At 39.2% G+C, this 17,262-nt stretch overlaps 1 protein-coding gene across 2 annotated transcripts in view; it reads left to right on the forward strand.

Moving 5' to 3' along the window:
* Positions 1–1,692: 1,692 nt before the first annotated feature.
* MELTF (melanotransferrin) overlaps positions 1,693–17,262 on the forward strand; it is a 592,427-nt gene continuing 576,857 nt past the window's right edge. Inside the window, exon 1 of one of the 2 annotated variants that reach the window (XM_044070717.1) lies at positions 1,693–1,991. In XM_044070717.1, coding sequence (XP_043926652.1) covers positions 1,943–1,991 — 49 coding nt within the window. In that variant the 5' untranslated portion in view covers positions 1,693–1,942. The remainder of the gene's footprint in view (positions 1,992–17,262) is intronic. The other variant, XM_044070716.1, reaches the window with a different exon arrangement.

Below are 17,262 nucleotides of genomic sequence, written 5' to 3' on the forward strand. Positions count from 1 at the left end.
GCAAGACAGGAGACTGCAATGTATTCTGCAAGGTGGTAGTGAAGACCTGGTGTATCTCCTGAAAAATTCAGAAATGCTGAATTAAGTAGGTCTACCTTTGCAGAAAATGAGACACAGTCCAGTTCATTACTGATCTCTACCAATAAGATTGTTTGTTCTTTGCTAAAATACTTAAGTCACATTTTCATCTGCATCGTGCCCCTATTTTTTAAAGCAAATATTCCATAGGCATCTGTTGTGCTCTCTAGAGGAGAGGTTATTGTTTGCATTCATGGCCTTTCAAGTAAATTAAATATGGCGATATGCAAATTCTTAGCTACCACTCTTTCACATGGTGCTGTTTGTTGTCATTACCCCAAAACCATCATCTTTCACACTTCTGCCTGGGTGAAGTAGTCATCTAGGTCATGTGAATTCTTTTCCCTGGTCTTTTTTATTTAAATATACTTTAGTAAATATTTGCAATGCAGGATTATGACAACAACAAGGCAACAGAAATACAACTGCAGCAAACACATAGGTATAATGAACCATTACCCAGCTAAACAAGCTGACAGGAACAGTGTAAATGAAACATGTAAAGCTGTTGCTGTAGCCAACAAATCCCCCCAAAACAGCATAAACAGGAACTACAGCCCCCAGCACATTAGCTCTAGCATGGTCCAGTTACTGCTTGTTCACCAAGGCAGAGCAGAGTTAATTGTTACAAACTAATATGGAGTCACACATATGAAGGAACAACTTCCTAGTCTTTATGTGAGAGCAGTTAATGTTGCAAAATGACCCCCCACCCCCCATCTGATTCAAACAACTCCGTGAAAAGATACATTTGAAAGGATGAGGAATGGACATTCTTCTGCGAGTATGTGATCCTTACTTGCTTTTTAGCATTTAGATTTATGAGTTTCTGTACAAAATAATCATGTTCACTGTTATGTCAGATACATTAGCTGGAATAATTGCGAGTGTTTATATAGAAAGATTGTTAATCAAATATCTTAATAAGAATTACTGTTATACAAGGAAACAGGCTGCTACCCTTTAACTGAGATGATCTATACTTCACAGCCATGCCATGTGAAGGAGGAAGATGTTAATCACCACACCCATCTGGAAAAGTGAGCTAGCTCTATGTGCTTTAATGCTAAAGAATCATTTTTGTGCAATAAAATCTGTTATATATTCAGTCCTGTAGTTGAGAAGTGTGTAAAATGTGTGACTTAGTCTGATGCAGGATTACAGCACAGGGTTCTTTAGATACAAGTGTTCCAGTGGGCTTGAGTCTTTGCAGACACGGGACCTGCATATACACTAACTGGATCCTACTCAGACTGCACTTTTTCAGAACAGGACGTGGTATAAAGTTCTACAGCTCAAATATAAGTGCAGTGATGTTTCTGTGAGAGTATCATTTAAAATCTTAAAAAGATTTAGCTGCTTTTCACTGATATGAATGTAAACACACAAGTCAAAGTGAATGACTGCTTAAATTTTCAGAAGTAAATTCAGGCAATGTTAAAGCCAAATTATGAACCCTGCAGCACAAAAGGACCGGTGTGGAACAGTGCCAAGTAGAGTGTTGGGGGCTGTGAGGGCCCCCCATAAAGTACACTTCATGAAAACTGCCTTGCAGTGTTTACCAGTGACACAGGGACATTACAGGTTCATAAGAACAGAAGCTCTTTGTCTTTTCAGCTCGGGTGGGGAAATCCACTTCACAGGATTGCACAACAACTTAATTCTTTATAGTCTTGTAGCAACACAAAGGATAACTTAAAAGAATTGTAGCGTTCTGTCATCAGTGGAGTCATGCTTGAATAATAATGAGGTTAAAGGGCACTACTACAGGTATAAATGAAGTACAGAACTCTGCAGGAGAAAAAGAAAAACGACTTTGGAGTTAACTACTGAAGTAGAACTGGAACAGATAACTCTTTTTGCAATGAAGATTTTTCTTGTGGTTTCTCATTTCATTATTTTCTTTCAAACTGGTGAGTAACTGATTATTTATTCCTATCGCATTGTAAAAAGTGTTCCCTCAAAATTAACTTTTTTTTATAATTAACAGTAAATGTTAAAGGGTTACTGCACTTTATTCCTGCAGAGTTCACTGTCTTAAGTTGTTTGGTTATACCTCCGCAGAAATTAAACAAAATGACAGGTCTCATTTATGGAGATGTAAGTGCTATGAAATTATGTAATGCAATTATTGATCCATTTGCCTCTCTCTTTTGTGCATATTGTTGACACCATTCAGTTCTACAAAGTCATGTGTGATCTATGATACTGAAGACAAATGCACAGACAATTCAGTGTGTAGGGGGTGGCCACTGGTCACACTGCAAATGGCCATATGTCCATTCCTCATGGTACAGAGATTGATGCACTCATTATATTAGCAACAGGGATGCACAGAATGCAGGTCTGTGCATGATGGTGTATAGAGCTTTGCCCTTATGAGGGAAATGTATTATTTTTTGCAGAAGAGCAGACTTTCAACCACATTGTAAAATTTGCTGGTTCATTACTAGCTTCCCATTAATGAACACCACTGCCTCACTCTCACCAAAGCTAAATGGCTTCATGTACATTGACAGCAAACCTCCTACTAGTATTATTAATTTACAAAGCGCTTTTTCCTGAGGCATCTTCCCCTCTCACTCACACTTTCCACCACATATAATCTCAGATGTATTTCTCAGTCTCAACTCACCCTAATAACTCCAAAAACTAAACTTTATTGCACTGACCATACATTCTCTATCTTAAGAACTAAAAACTATAGAACTCCATTCCCCTCTCAATCAAAGACATTCAAATGTATTTGGTCTTCAGAAAACAACAAGGAACACCTCTTCACCCAAAGTACAGCTGCACTCACATAGGACATGCTACATGAAACCTGCAGCTTTCTCACAGCCCTTTATCCCAGTTTCATTCTTCCTTATCCCATCTTGTCACCGCCCTGACTTACTGCCTCCCATTCATCCTATTTCCTTCTTTACTTCGCATCTCTTCCAAACTTCTCCTTTCAACTCCTCTTCCCTCGGCATGCCTCTCACTGCATTTCTCTTTCTCCCCAGGGTAACCTTTCCAACAACTGTTCTTACGTTCCTCTTCTAACTGCCTTCATACTTCTGTAAACAATGACATAGTGCTATCCCTGTACCAAAGCCACCTGCTCTGCTAAGCACAATTCAACATTTTCATCCATGTTTTGACACTGTAAACTGCTTCTTCAAGCAAATGTGCATAGCATAGTTTTGCACCTGTAAATATGTATATGTTTTATAATATAACCTTGTGCAAAAAAACATGTTTTGTTCATTTCTTATGTGATCCTATTCACCCAGGCTGTGCCTGCAAATGGTTATTTGAGAACAGTGTTATAAATATGTGTGTGTGCGTGTGTGTGCGTGTGTGTGTCTGTGTGTGTGTGTGCGTGTGTGTGCGTGTGTGTGTCTGTATGTGTGTGTGCGTGTGTGTCTGTATGTGTGTGTGTGCGCGTGTGTGCGCGTGTGTGTGTGTGCGTGTGCATGTGTCTGTGTGTGTGTGCGTGTGCATGTGTGCGTGTGTGTGCGTGTGTGTCTGTGTGTGTGTGTGCGTCTGTGTGCTTGTGTGTGTGTGTGTGTGTGTGTGTGTGTGTGTGTGTGTGTGTGTGTGTGTGTGTGCACGTGTGTATATGTTTGCATGTATATACATATAAATACATTTGAATCCTTAATGTAGTATAATGAACTAAAAAAGAAGAACATGGAAACATAGCAAGGGACTGGAGGGAAACAATCCTGATGTACAGAAGGGTGCTTTGTGAAAGATATCATAGAATAAAAGATAAGCAAAAAAAAAAAAAAAATTGAAAGGAGGAGGAAAATGGAACCCAACTAGGAAATGCTGTTAAATGGGGTAAACAAACAGGAAGAAAATGAAAAAGAAGGGTACAGAAGGGAGGGTTGCCTTATACTATATTTTAATCAAATGTTATCCAGAGAGCACTAAAATGATGACGTCAACGCAGCTTCATCAGAACCAGGTACTTCAGCCTATAGACTATACACAGTTGTAGGTAAATATTAAGTGTTAAGAGAGACTCAGACTACAGTGGCTATTTTTTTATGGTGACAGATGCGAAACTGGAGTGGGTGCCTGGGTGGGTGAGTATGCCACTGACCAGTGAAACTGAATATATATACCTGGTGGAGATACATATAGCCACTCAAAAAGAGAAAAATAAAACACCCTGCATTTAATCATGGTACTTGGAATGGGGGCCTTTAGCTGATAAGTAGTTGTAGCTTGCAAAATGAACAGTATATGAAAAGCACAAAAAATTTTCACTGAAAGCAAAAAAAACTACTTAAATGCCTAGAACTAAGGATGGCCGAAAAATCATTCTACAAGCTATAAGACACAATAATTAAGAAGACAGTCTAATTGTCCAATTATAAATGCATTTGTATATATAATTTACTTCATGTTATTGTAGTACACTTTCACGAAGGTGAACTTACAAGTAAAGGTAATTAGAAATGGGACATCAATACACCAAATGAAAAGACTGTGAAAACCTATGTGTTGGCATGGGGGGGCCATCCCCCCATTATTAAATTGTAACTGAAATGTAAAGATGGTTATACACAAACATTCTTCCTTCCCTTAGGTTATGTGACCTTGGTGTTTTAGTATTCACACTTCTCAGGTGCTGTTTTTCAGCTTAGATGTTAATCAGATGTCCTACCTGCCTCAGTTTAGAGTGGCTTAGATGAATGTAAATGGCCCCATCGTACTTACAGAAAAAAAGGATTCATGTTGCTCTATAAAAGACAGTTTTGATGATTGCAAAAAAAAACTGAAACTAATTTACTAAAACCGCCTTCAGCAAATATTGAAACATTTTTTTTTTTTTGCAGGGGGACAAGCCCTTCACACATCTCCCATGTAGGGAGACACTACCACCACCCCTAGAATTATATGTATACCAACTCTGAGGTCACACAACAGTGTTGAAAAAGGCAATCTCCACTTTTGTTGAAGATGGTTTTGGTGAACTGACTTTGGTTTCTTTGCATTCAGTGAAATTTTCTTAGATGGACTGAAATGCACCCCCCCAAATGTAAGATATTCCCTGTGGTCCTGCTAAAGTGTTTGCTAGTCAGTGTGAACACCACCTTGGATCTCCTGCCAAGGGATTAAAAAACTAAATGAAACTAATAGGTAGACAGACTGAGAGATACATTAGACAAATATACATGCATTATACAGAAAAATAGTTAAAAGTAGCTAGTTTAATTAAAAATCTCTAGTATGTCTTCATTTTCAGGCCTGTACTGTATCTTCTGTTATATCTTGATACTAAAGAATTGCTTACATTGTACCTTAACAAGTGGAATAACTACAGATACTTTGCACATGACTCAGATGTTTAGGCCTTATCTAGGACCACTTCCTGATGATGAATCCTCTCTCTCTAGAACATACTGAATGCATGATGTAAAGCCTTTGGGTTTTAACAACTCATTCCTTTCTAATGACATCAGTGGAATAATCACAGATTCACCATTGACTACATATTCAGATTTATTGGTACTAGGATCCTTGAGGATGTACAGTCACTATCTATTATCAAAATGTCCCATCTGTACTGAATGTGTGTATGGACACACCCAGAAACACCTGTGAGTGTGTGTGTGTCCATCTGACTGCTTTAATAAGCTACTGGATAAGTCCATTACTATGGCTAGTACTAAGCAAGCAACATAATGTGGTTACTGTTCCTTAAATCAACCCTGAGTTGAGATGTAACTGTCATTTGGTAGGGCATTTAATGTAGATAATAAAACCAGCACTTTATGGTACGCTCATGCAGAGCACAACTGGTTCAAGAGATTGTATGCTTCTTGTATCATTAAAAGCATTTCTGTTAGATCTGTTTATGTTATGTTATCATCACTTTTTTGGGGAGGCTTCTTGTCTTCTCCATGCCTTTCAACTGTCCCTGATTCTGACTTGTATGTTGGCCGATTTCCTCATTTATATATATGGGAGGGTTATAGTGATAGAAAGTCCTGTGAAGGCACCAGCAACAAAGAGTTAATACTGTAGGTATAACAAGCTGCTAGATGCAGATTTGAGAATAGACAGACAGACTTCGGCTGTCCAGTAAAACAGCAATACCTGAGCAGTGTGACCAATAATAGGTATACATATTTTTATACTTTCATTAACAAGGTAAAGCCACTAGACAGGGCAGCAGCTTTTCCGATGCAGTCTAGTAGCAGTAAGTGGTTAAGTGACATGCTCAGAGTCACACAGTAGGGAACTGGAACCCAAGGGAATTACGTGCCAACTGAAATTCTAATGACCATAACTGCTGTTCTCAGAAGAGTGGGGCTACAATGTGAATGTACTATAATATATAGCACAGTTGAGATTATGGTATGCCAGTCTATTCCCCCTACTTCAGGTAACAGCAGTCTTGGATTAGTAGCAGGTAGATGGGAGCAGAGCTCCAACTTCAGAAGGTGAAGGAGAGCAAACCTTTACCTGAAAAAAACTTAAATTCCAAAACTTGTTGTTATACATGTTACCACTTTTTGTTTGAATCACAGTTTCTTTTTCAAAGTATCATGACCTGCAGTATCACTACCCATGCTTCTGACATGGAACAAGGCAATCGATTCCACAACTGCAGAATGAACTTTTTTCCTGTACTGTAAAGTGACAGACTGTTGACTCTCCTAACAATGCACTGAAAGATCAACCTGCTACAACTGGCTTAACTTTAGAGTTAGTATGATCCAGAAATGTCATTATCTGCTCCTTAATCGTTTAAGCTATCAGAATATGGAAAAATATGCACACAGCTTTTGGTTAATTTCCTCTAATCAAGACTTCATCTTGGTAAAGTTCAGAAATATTACATTGTCAGACATCTGTTACACTTTGTTACAATTCCGCTGCTGTGGAGTGATAACATCTGAGCTACTTACTGGATGTACATACATAGAATATGACGGAATATATACCCATTTTACATCTACTTATGTTCCGTAATTAGATAACCTATCACACATATGTGATAATAAAGGAGCAATATTCCCCAATCAGTTCCTGTCCTCCCAGATGAAGTTATGAGGGCAGTTGTTTACAGTGTTGCAAACTACTGCTTAATCCATCACAGTGCTGAATCAGAGATGCTCATTTATCTGAGGACATGAGCTGAGCATCTATTTTGCTCCTTCACAGCAGAGTGCAGCATGTAAGGTGCTCCCCTTCATGCCTCACTATTTTATATCGGAACACTAGGAATAAAACTATGTAACAAATCATGGGGGCCATAAGATACCCAGCCATATACACCTTTAAGCAGGCGCATGTATTTATGCCTCCCTTTTCAAACATCTAATAGTGCTCACCAAATCAAGTGGGACCGTATATGTTAACCCTTGTACAAATTTGTGTTTACCCATCCAGTCGTCACATACTACACCTGAATACTTTCTAGCAAGTTTCTCGGCACTTTATGTTGTAGTAGAAAGGTCAGTGAAACTAATAAAATAGTTTAACCATTAGTATATTTAAAAATAGAATGCAAGGATGTGTGTTATACTTTTATTTCATGCAGAGCTTCTGCATTGGATGTCCCTTTACATTTCTCAGGCTTTGCCTTTAATGTGTGATCGATATCACACTCCCCTGTCACACATAATTTTATCCTCTGTTGTAGAGGATATTCTTTTTTAAATTTTGCTATAGCGCTATTCATGCATTCTTTCTACCTGTCTGTGTAGCACATACTCTGTAAGTAAAGGCTCTCTCCCACACCTACAGTCCCTATTTGTGCTCAACTTTAAATAAATAAAAAAAAAAATTCCATAGTCTGAGTAATCAGTGATGCAAAGACATGATCGCTTAGTTCTTTGATTGTTTGTCTTTAACTACATACAATAAAAAGATGTAGGTATGATTTGAATAAAATTACAGAAATGTAGATTTTTCCATAAATTTGGAATTTTCTGGTTGAGTACTGTAGTCACAAGATAGTGTCATATATTTGAGTTTTATACACAGTATTCTTTAAAAAAAACGTATATTAATGCAAAATCTGGCTTTTTTATTGAACTCTTCATATAAGTGGGAAAATGTGCAGTTTGGACTGTATTACTTACTTTATGTTTGCGTCTGCATGATTTTGTGTGTAAAACATCACACAGAGGCTGAATTTAAATGTTTCTTTCATTGCGTGTGAGAAAAAACATACTTTAGCAAAGAGAGATGTAACATTGTGCTTTTAAAATACTGCAGAAAAAATGATTTAACATTGTATGTATTAATTAGTTTGATCATAATCTGACAATTTATTTGTACAGAGCCTATACAGTGGCAGTGTTTGGTAGATGTGTGTGTGTGTGTGTGTGTGTGTGTGTGTGTGTGTGTGCGCACATGCGCAAACATATGTGTGTGGGATAGTTGTAATGGATTCCACTGTACATGTCCCACAACAAAGGGCTAAATATGTATTACTACGACTGTTATTTTTGTATTCATTAAGTTGATCAGACATTGGAGATAAATGCAATTGATAATGTAGCTGTACTAGAGTGGCACATCTATATTTGAAGGGGTTGTATCTGTCTGACACAATGGGCTAAAATGTATTGCCATAGATATTGTTTATGTATTTAATCTTTCATTTGATCACAGACATCTTAGTTGTACACAATCAATAAAGTAGATGTAGCTGGTCACATGTGCATTTGTGTTTGTGGTAGAGGCCTGTGAATCATTTGACAGCAATGAGCTGAAATGCTGCTGAAATGTTCTGGGGCTATTATGTATTTGTTTATTATGCATTTAAATCACAATCAAACATCTGATGTCTACATAAAGTGGCTCTATTTGTTGGGCACATCTATGTGCGTGGAACGACAATAATGGATTGCAATCTATGTGGCTGACAGCAACAAGCTAAAATTATTACTGTGGCTATTATCCATGTCTGCATTTATTCATTTGAATCAGGATTAGGAATATATGGTATCCACAGTCAAAGTACCTGTAATTGGTGGGTCATGTGCATTTTGGAGGATTGCAGTGGGTTGCATCATATGCATTAGACAGTACAAAACTGAAATATGCTGTGCAGTAGTTGTATTTCTGCTTTTCCTGGGTTTCATGAGTACTGATCTTGCATGCAATGAGAAGGACCAGACTACATTTTAGAGGAGGCCTTTGTGTTGGACATTATTAGCAAGTTGCTATTACAACCCACTATAAAATATACTGTTGTATTGTAGTCATACCTTTATTGTGATTCTGAAGTGTCACGTTTCTTGATATGTTTACTTTGCCTCACATAGTAGAATCCATGTTGTGCATGTAGGCAACATAGATGCTAAGCCAATTTTCTGGGTCATTTTCTGACTAATTTGCTGGTGGGCATGTAGAGGACAAATTAGCTGGTAAGTGGGATACTGTGATTTTATTTTCATTCAGTTATGAATATGTGTGGCATTAATAATTGTATTACTAGTTTATCCTGTTAGGAGTTTATGTCTTACTTCATGGTATCAAAGGAAAACGTGCATAATACTGGAAAACTTCTCACTGTGATCTGGTGTCTAACTACCACCATTTTGTCGGTATTTATACTTGTATAGCAATAACTACAATACTAATTTATATTAACTATCTTGGGCAGTATCCACATAGTGGCATTGTGAAATAACATTTCTCAGGCAGTACCCACACAGTAGCACTGTGAAATAATATTTCTGAGGCAGTATCCACATAGTACCATTGTGAAATAGCAGTGTCTACATGGTAGCATTTGGAAATGGCATTTTGCAGGACAACTCAGTACATAGGTCAGGACTACCTGCTGACCCAAATGTGGAGCTCTGTATGCAAGAAAGTGTTTTTTCTGCTAATTATGATTAAGATTATGTGGTATATTAAGATTTCTGTAAATAACCCGATACAGAAGGAATTTATAAGATACATCCTGGAAAAAAGACTAGAGAATGCTGGAAAAGTTGTCATTTATACCTTCTGTCTACCTATCACTACTCTGCAGATATTTATGCTTATTTGACTATAAAATATGTATATATGCATCTTCTTCTTCTTCTTTTGGCTGCTTCCATTAGGGGTCGCCACAGCGGATCATCTGTTTCCATTTCTTCCTGTCCTCTGCATCTTGCTCTGTCACACCAACCACCTGCATGTCCTCTCTCACCACATCCATAAACCTTATCTTAGGCCTTCCTCTTTTCCTGTTACCTGGCAGCTTCATCCTTAGCATCTTTTTCCCAATAAACTCTGCATTCCTCCTCAGCACATGTCCAAACCAACGTAATTTCTTGAAACTCACAGCAGATGCTATTGCTATCCCAGTCTCCACTCTCATAAACAGATCAATTGTTGAAAATTATGTGCCCAAACTCTGGAAAATATTCTATGTTACACCCATACATAAAGGCAGGACCTCCACTGAACTTAATAACTACAGACCCATTGCTTTACTCTCCCCCCTGGCCAAAATCCTAGAAAGATGCATCCATACCCAGATGCTAAACAGTCTCCTAGACAGCAACATCCTGTCACCTACTCAGCATGGTTTCAGACCTGCCCATAGTACCACTACAGCGCTCCTCTGCTTCACAGACACAGTAAACCATCTCAAAAATGAAGGCCTACAGGTGTCAATACTTTTTTTGGATATGTCCAAAGCATTTGACACAGTCTCACACCAAATCCTGCTAAACAAACTAAACCAATATCACCTATCAAATTCCACTCTTACCTGGTTCCAAAGCTACTTAACTGACAGGTACCAAGCTGTGAAATGGGAAAATTCTCTCTCTCCTCAGCTGCCCATAACTATAGGAGTCCCACAGGGTTCTATTTTAGGACCACTACTATTCACAGTCTTCACAAATGACCTCCATACCTCCACACAGCATGCATCTATAATTCAGTATGCAGATGACACTACCTTAATCTGTGCTGCACAAAACATTCCCACCCTCCTGCAAACAACTCAACTAGCATTCTCTGACATTGAAAACTACCTTACCAAAGTCCAACTTATCCTCAGTCCAAAGAAAACACAGCTTATGATTATAACCAGTTCTAACAAAAACACTGATAACAGTCAGTTCACTATCTACTCCACAAATGCTACTCCAATCACTCCAGTGGCACAGGCTAAGCTATTGGGAATAACCATAGACTCCTACCTAAAATTTGATAGTCATCTCAACTTAACTATTAAAAATGTACATGCCAAACTGGGATCACTCTACCGTATCAAACCATTTCTTACCAACAACACAAGATCAACCATTGCTCGTTCCCAACTTCTATCCACCCTACTCTATGCATCCCCCATTCTGACTAATCTCAACAAAACTGAACTAAGCAAAATGGAAGCCTGCTATAACAGAATTGCCCGCTTTGCTGCAAATTGCTCATATAGAACTCATCACTATACTGCTTTGAGACAGCTTCACTGGCTTGAACTGCCTAACCTCCTAACTTACAATCAGCTCTGCCTCTGTCATTCTATCTATTGCCTTCCCAATATGTGTCCTGCCCTCACAAACCTAGTACAACATCACTCAGCCAAAAGGCCTCTTAGATCATCAAGCAAACTACTACTAGAAGTCACCAACAGCTACAATAGCTTTGGAGATGCACTATATAGTAGTTCAGTGGCTAAAAAATGGAACTCTGTTCCTACCAGCATACAAAACACATCATCCAAAGCCTCCTTTAAAGACCTCATCAGGCAACATCTCATGCAAAGTTGGCAGTGCCATGATTGCTCCCCAGGCTAGTGAAAGTGGATAAGGTATACATACTAAATCTAGAGTACTTGATAATAGTTTTCAATCTTACTCACAAACACTGGCTAATCTACAATGTATGTACTGTACCTGTGTACTATGTATGCATTCTACCTATGTTCCAAATTTCAGCTGTACACCGCAAATCTATTAATTACCTTTATTTTTAAATTAATATATTTTTTGTTTGTTCTCTCCACTGTAACTGTTTATGTGCTGCATACCACTGTAAAAACATGTCTTTTGTAATTTGTGTGTATACTGATCATGTCTAACTAAATGTATCTGTAATTTTTCTTTGTGGAGCTTTTCTCCCCGGGCCTCTGCTGAAAAAGGGCCTTTTCGGCTCAGTCAGACACCCCCGGTTAACAAATGTAAAATAAATAAAAATAAATAGCTGATGTTGTTACTTAGCTGGCACTATTTTGCAGATATTTATATTTATGTGTCCTTTAAATATCCATATAAATTAAAATTATGCAAATATCTCAAAAGTGGACTAACACCTACAAAACAGCTTTGGCACAAATCGACAATCACATCTACGTGAATACAAGCAACACTGATAGTTGGGGTCTACCTATTATGATTAAGGAAATTTTAACAGTTAGTGGTATTATTACAATATATGTTATCTTGTTCCTTGTTCAGTATAAAATCCCTACAGTCTGGGTAAAATAAATGGCACCATTGTGAATGTGAATGTGTGTGTGTGTGCGTGTGTGTGTGGTGAGTAACTTTCCGATTTCAACTTGTGTTGTAACTTTTAACAATTCTTGACACACACACACACACACACACACAAAAACACACACACATATATATATATATATATATATATATATATATATATATATATATATATATATATAGTCGCTCAGAAGTAGGTTTCAAAATTACATCATCATGAATTTGGCTCAAGTGAAAGCTGTCCAGCCAGGAATCTGCAGGTGTCAAGAGGTTTGAAATTCCATCTGTGCTGGATGTTAACATGTTAATTGTGTCTGCACAATACATAATGAAAATAACACTGTTTTGCGTAATATATAAAAATGCACGAAGGGGGTGGAAAGCATATTTTTCCAAGTGAAGCAATGGTGTTTTTATTTTATTTATTTATTTAATATTTGTTTACCAGGAATGTCCGACTAGCCAAGAGAAAAAAAAAACATTTTTAGCAGAAGCATGGGGAGAAAAACTCCATTGACAAGATAATTATTAATAAATTAATGCAGACAAAATGCAACATTTTAAAATGATTCTGGAAAGCATTTTTTAGAGCTATAGTACTGAAAGAAAAATGCATATGCAGTATTAGTGAGAAAAAAGACCATGTTCATGATTCAAGATACACCTTCTTATTAATATTAATGATAGATACACTGTTAAGTGTACTGCAGAAACTAATGATGGATGCTTTGTAAATGTACTGCAGAAACTAGCAGTAGTTTACACAATGTGCAATTTTACTGTGTTCATTTATGCTAGAGGATCTATTACATGTTATTTGAGTACAGATAACCAAAGAATGACTGAGTGAAGTGATGTGTTGTACATTCTCATAAATGCAAGCTGACAAAATAAAGGTAGAGCGGTTTACTTGCAAAGACAGACTCCACTTCAGTAGCGTACCTAGGATAGGGCAAAAGGGCAACTGCCCCAGCTGCAAAGTGATAGGGGGGGGGCACAATCAGCTGATTCTGGTCTCTCTTTGGCTTTTAAAAGCCAGTATTGCGTTTGAAGTCAAACCTGAGTGCTGTAGATCTCTGTGTGTGGTCTAAACTGTAACAAGAGTGCAGGCAAGGTATAAACTGTAGCAAACTGTTTGCTACAATTTATTTTATTTATTTTACATGTGTTTACTGTGATGGTCCGATTGGGACAGTGCCCATTTTCAGTGGAGGCCCAGGGAGAAAAGCTCCAGCCTAAGCTTACATACAAAGTCATCACATCAAGTAATAGACATAGACAAAAAAATGAGTGTTAACACATTTACAGAATAAAAATTAAAAAAAATATATATACATAGTATCATAGGTTCCTAGGTGTGCACTCGGCTAATGGCCCTGGGGCCTTTTCAAGCCTAGCCCATAGGATTACCCTGGCATCGTGCCACCCGACCTTAGTTCCCAGTGCCTCTATCGAGTAAAGCCGCTGGAGTGATCCCTGGGGTGAATTTTCTATTTCCCATCCACTCATCAAGATTTCTCTTGAAGAGGGCCAGTGAGGTGCTCTGCTTGACGTGTATGGGAAGTCTATTCCATAGCATGGGAAGTCTCTGGGTTATGAAGCTGTCCCTCCAGCATGTTCTGTTGATTGTGGTAATGAGGTTGAGGTCTCTGGAGCATGTAGTATGGAGGGATTTCTTTAGATGCAGCATTTCCAACAGAGCTGGGTCAGACATGGCCAAGTCAAGCAGAGATCGCCTCTAAGTAGGTGATATGAGACAGAGAATAGTTGGAGTTTTTTTAGTCTGTCCATATAGGACAAATGTTTAAGGCCTAGGATCCTCTTTGTGAGGTACTTTTGCGGCCTCTCCAGTTGTTGCAGGTGTCTAGTGAGGTACATGCCAAATGGGGCATTGTACTCAATGATTGGCCTAATGAGGGAAAAGTAGAGGGAGACAATGACCTCTTTCTTCCTGGATGCAAAACCCTTGGTAATGAGATGTGCCACACAGAAGGACTTTCTGACCACAGTGGCAATGTGGTGGTCAAAAGAGAGGTTGGTGTCAACCTGTGTTCCCAGTTCTCTTATAACACCTTCTGTGTTTAATGGACTACCATCGATGTGGTAATTCATGGGAACTGGGTTTTTCCCAAGGGGGATGACGACACATTTTTTGGCATTGAGCTTAAGGCCATGGTTCTGACATCAGTCATTGGTCTCAGTAAGGCATTTCTGTAGGATGTCAACATCACTCGGGGAGTTAATAATAGCTCCCAACTTGCAATTGTCTGCGAACTTTGTCAGCCAGAGTCCCTTTGTGTTGGCCTGGACTTCAGAGAAGTAGATACCAAACAGGAGAGGACCCAGGACCTAACCCTGTGGCACTCCACTCATGACTGGTCGGCAGTCTGACTTGGAGTCAACTGCTTTCACACTGTGGGTACTACCTGTGAGCCAGTTTGCAACTCACCTAGTGATATAGGAGTTGATGCCTAGCTTAGTGAGTTTTTTCTGATTCTTGAGTGGGGAATGGTATCAAAGGCCTTGGCCAGATCAAGGTAGCCTATATGAACCACCTTGCCTTCATCCACAGTTCTGGTGACTGACTTAAAGAAGTTGACCAAGTTGAGCAGGCATGCTCTACCCTTCACAAAACCAAACTGTGTGGGATCCAGAGTTTGGAGATTCCCTATATCCTTGTTTGTTAGGTCCATGATGATGTGTTCCATAACTTTGCATATCAGACTCATCAGGCTAATGGGCTGATAGTTCCCATAGTCTGTAGTCGCTCCTCCTTTGTGGAGAAAGATGACTGTAGCAGTGCACCATTTGGTAGGGACAAAGCCTGAGGGGGGCTGTGATTGAACAGGGCACACAGGTGAGGTGCTAGTTCAATCTGTAGTTCATGTAGAACACAGTCAGGGGATATTGTCAGGTCCCATAGAAGGTGTATTCTTGGCCTTGGATAGTGCTGTTTTAACCTGTGCAGCAGTAATACTGGGTTTCTGCCAATCTACTGGTATTGCGACTGGTCTCTTGGGGGGCAGGCGAGAGGGGTAAAGTTGGCACTGAATTTGTCGGCCAGTATATTGGCAATATCTGTTGGCTCATTATAGGAGGTACCATTGTGCAGTAGCTCAGATCAAATTGGGTATTGCCATGGAGATTCTTTACATAACTATAGAAGGCCATGTGGTTTTCTTTACTATCTGCTGCAATTCTGTTTTCATAGCTAGCTTTAGAGGATTTGATGAGGGATCTCAACTTTTTGTTGAGGCTGATAAGGGAGTTTTTCCAGTCTTGGCACTTCATCTTATTCCGCATCAGTTTCTTCCTTCTGTTGTAGAATTTGTTTATGGTAGGGGACCACCAGATTGGCTTCCTTTTTTTGGAGGAGAGCATCTTGGTTTTGTTGGGTATGGTAAGATCCATGCATTTGTGTACGTGTTCATACAGTGCATTGGTGGAGGCCTGCAAAGGTCAATCCTCTGCACAGGAGTGGACCATAAATTGATCCCAGGAACTACACACCCATTAGTCTCATATGCAAAAACATGAAAACATGGAACTGTCAGACACTGGACCCAGCCCAGTTTGGTTTTGTCAAGGGCAGGACATGCCTACTGAACCTGGTGGACTTCTTTGAGAACGTTACCAAGGCAATGGATGAGGGAAAAACAGTGCATACTGTCTACACTGACCTAGCTAAGGCATTTGATACAATAACCCACTTGAGCATTGTAAACAAACTTACAGAAGTAGGCAAAAACCCCTATGCAACTCGCTGGATAGCAGCTGGGTCACAGACAGGACCCAGGAAGTTAGGGTTGGAGAAACCACCTCCACAAAGGGTCCGGTCACCAGTGGCAGCCCCTAAGACTCTTGTACTCCTCTTTGGCATATATTTTTCGGACATCAAAGTTAATGCAAGGGTTTCTGGCTTACCAGGTTTGTAGATGATTGCAAGCTAGGAGCAATCATAGAAACTCCAAGAGACTAACATCTTACAGGAAGGTCCAAAACAGTCTAATGACTGGTGTGAAAGCCATGGCTTAAAACTCAGTGTCAAGAATTGCATAATACTACCTTTTGGGAAGTTGGCCACCTAGGGAAACTACCTCACTGGTAAAACACCCCTAAAAGCAGACACAGTAGTCAGGGATTTGGGGACTCGTGTAGGTAGTAACCTGGCTTTTGACTAACGTGTCTAAGAAAATTATTCTATAGCAATCAGCTTATAAGTAAGGGTATGGCATCTAGGTCCAGGGGAGTCATTGTACCACTGTACTCAGCCATCATCAGACCCATCACTGAGTATAACATCCCTTTCTGTATATATCTGACAAGGCAGATGCATTAACTGGGACATCCACAAAGGTTCCTCACAGAAAGAATGCAAGACATAAACACAAAGCCTTCTGTTTATACTCTGTTTCCTACAGACTGCTGAGAGGTGATTTTATGCTTGACATCCTTGGATCCCATTCTACTAGACATTTTGCATATCCACAAAATGAACAGCATCAGAGCTATTTAAGGATTTAAACTTTGCCTGTGACTTCACTAGGACATGTTGGAGAGACAGGTATCTATTTCAGAGAATCCCCATTCTCTGGAAGAAGCTTCTCATCCATGTGAAGCCGAGACCTTCCTCAACCCTATTCAGTAGCAATCTGGACCAGTGGATGAGAAACTGGAAACTAACTACTGTTCTGACAGCTGTCTCTCTGAAGGACAGAGGCAG

The sequence above is a fragment of the Protopterus annectens genome, chromosome 4.part1 (genome assembly GCF_019279795.1).
Source record: "Protopterus annectens isolate FY-2018-M chromosome 4.part1, PAN1.0, whole genome shotgun sequence".
Classification (NCBI taxonomy): domain Eukaryota; kingdom Metazoa; phylum Chordata; order Ceratodontiformes; family Protopteridae; genus Protopterus; species Protopterus annectens.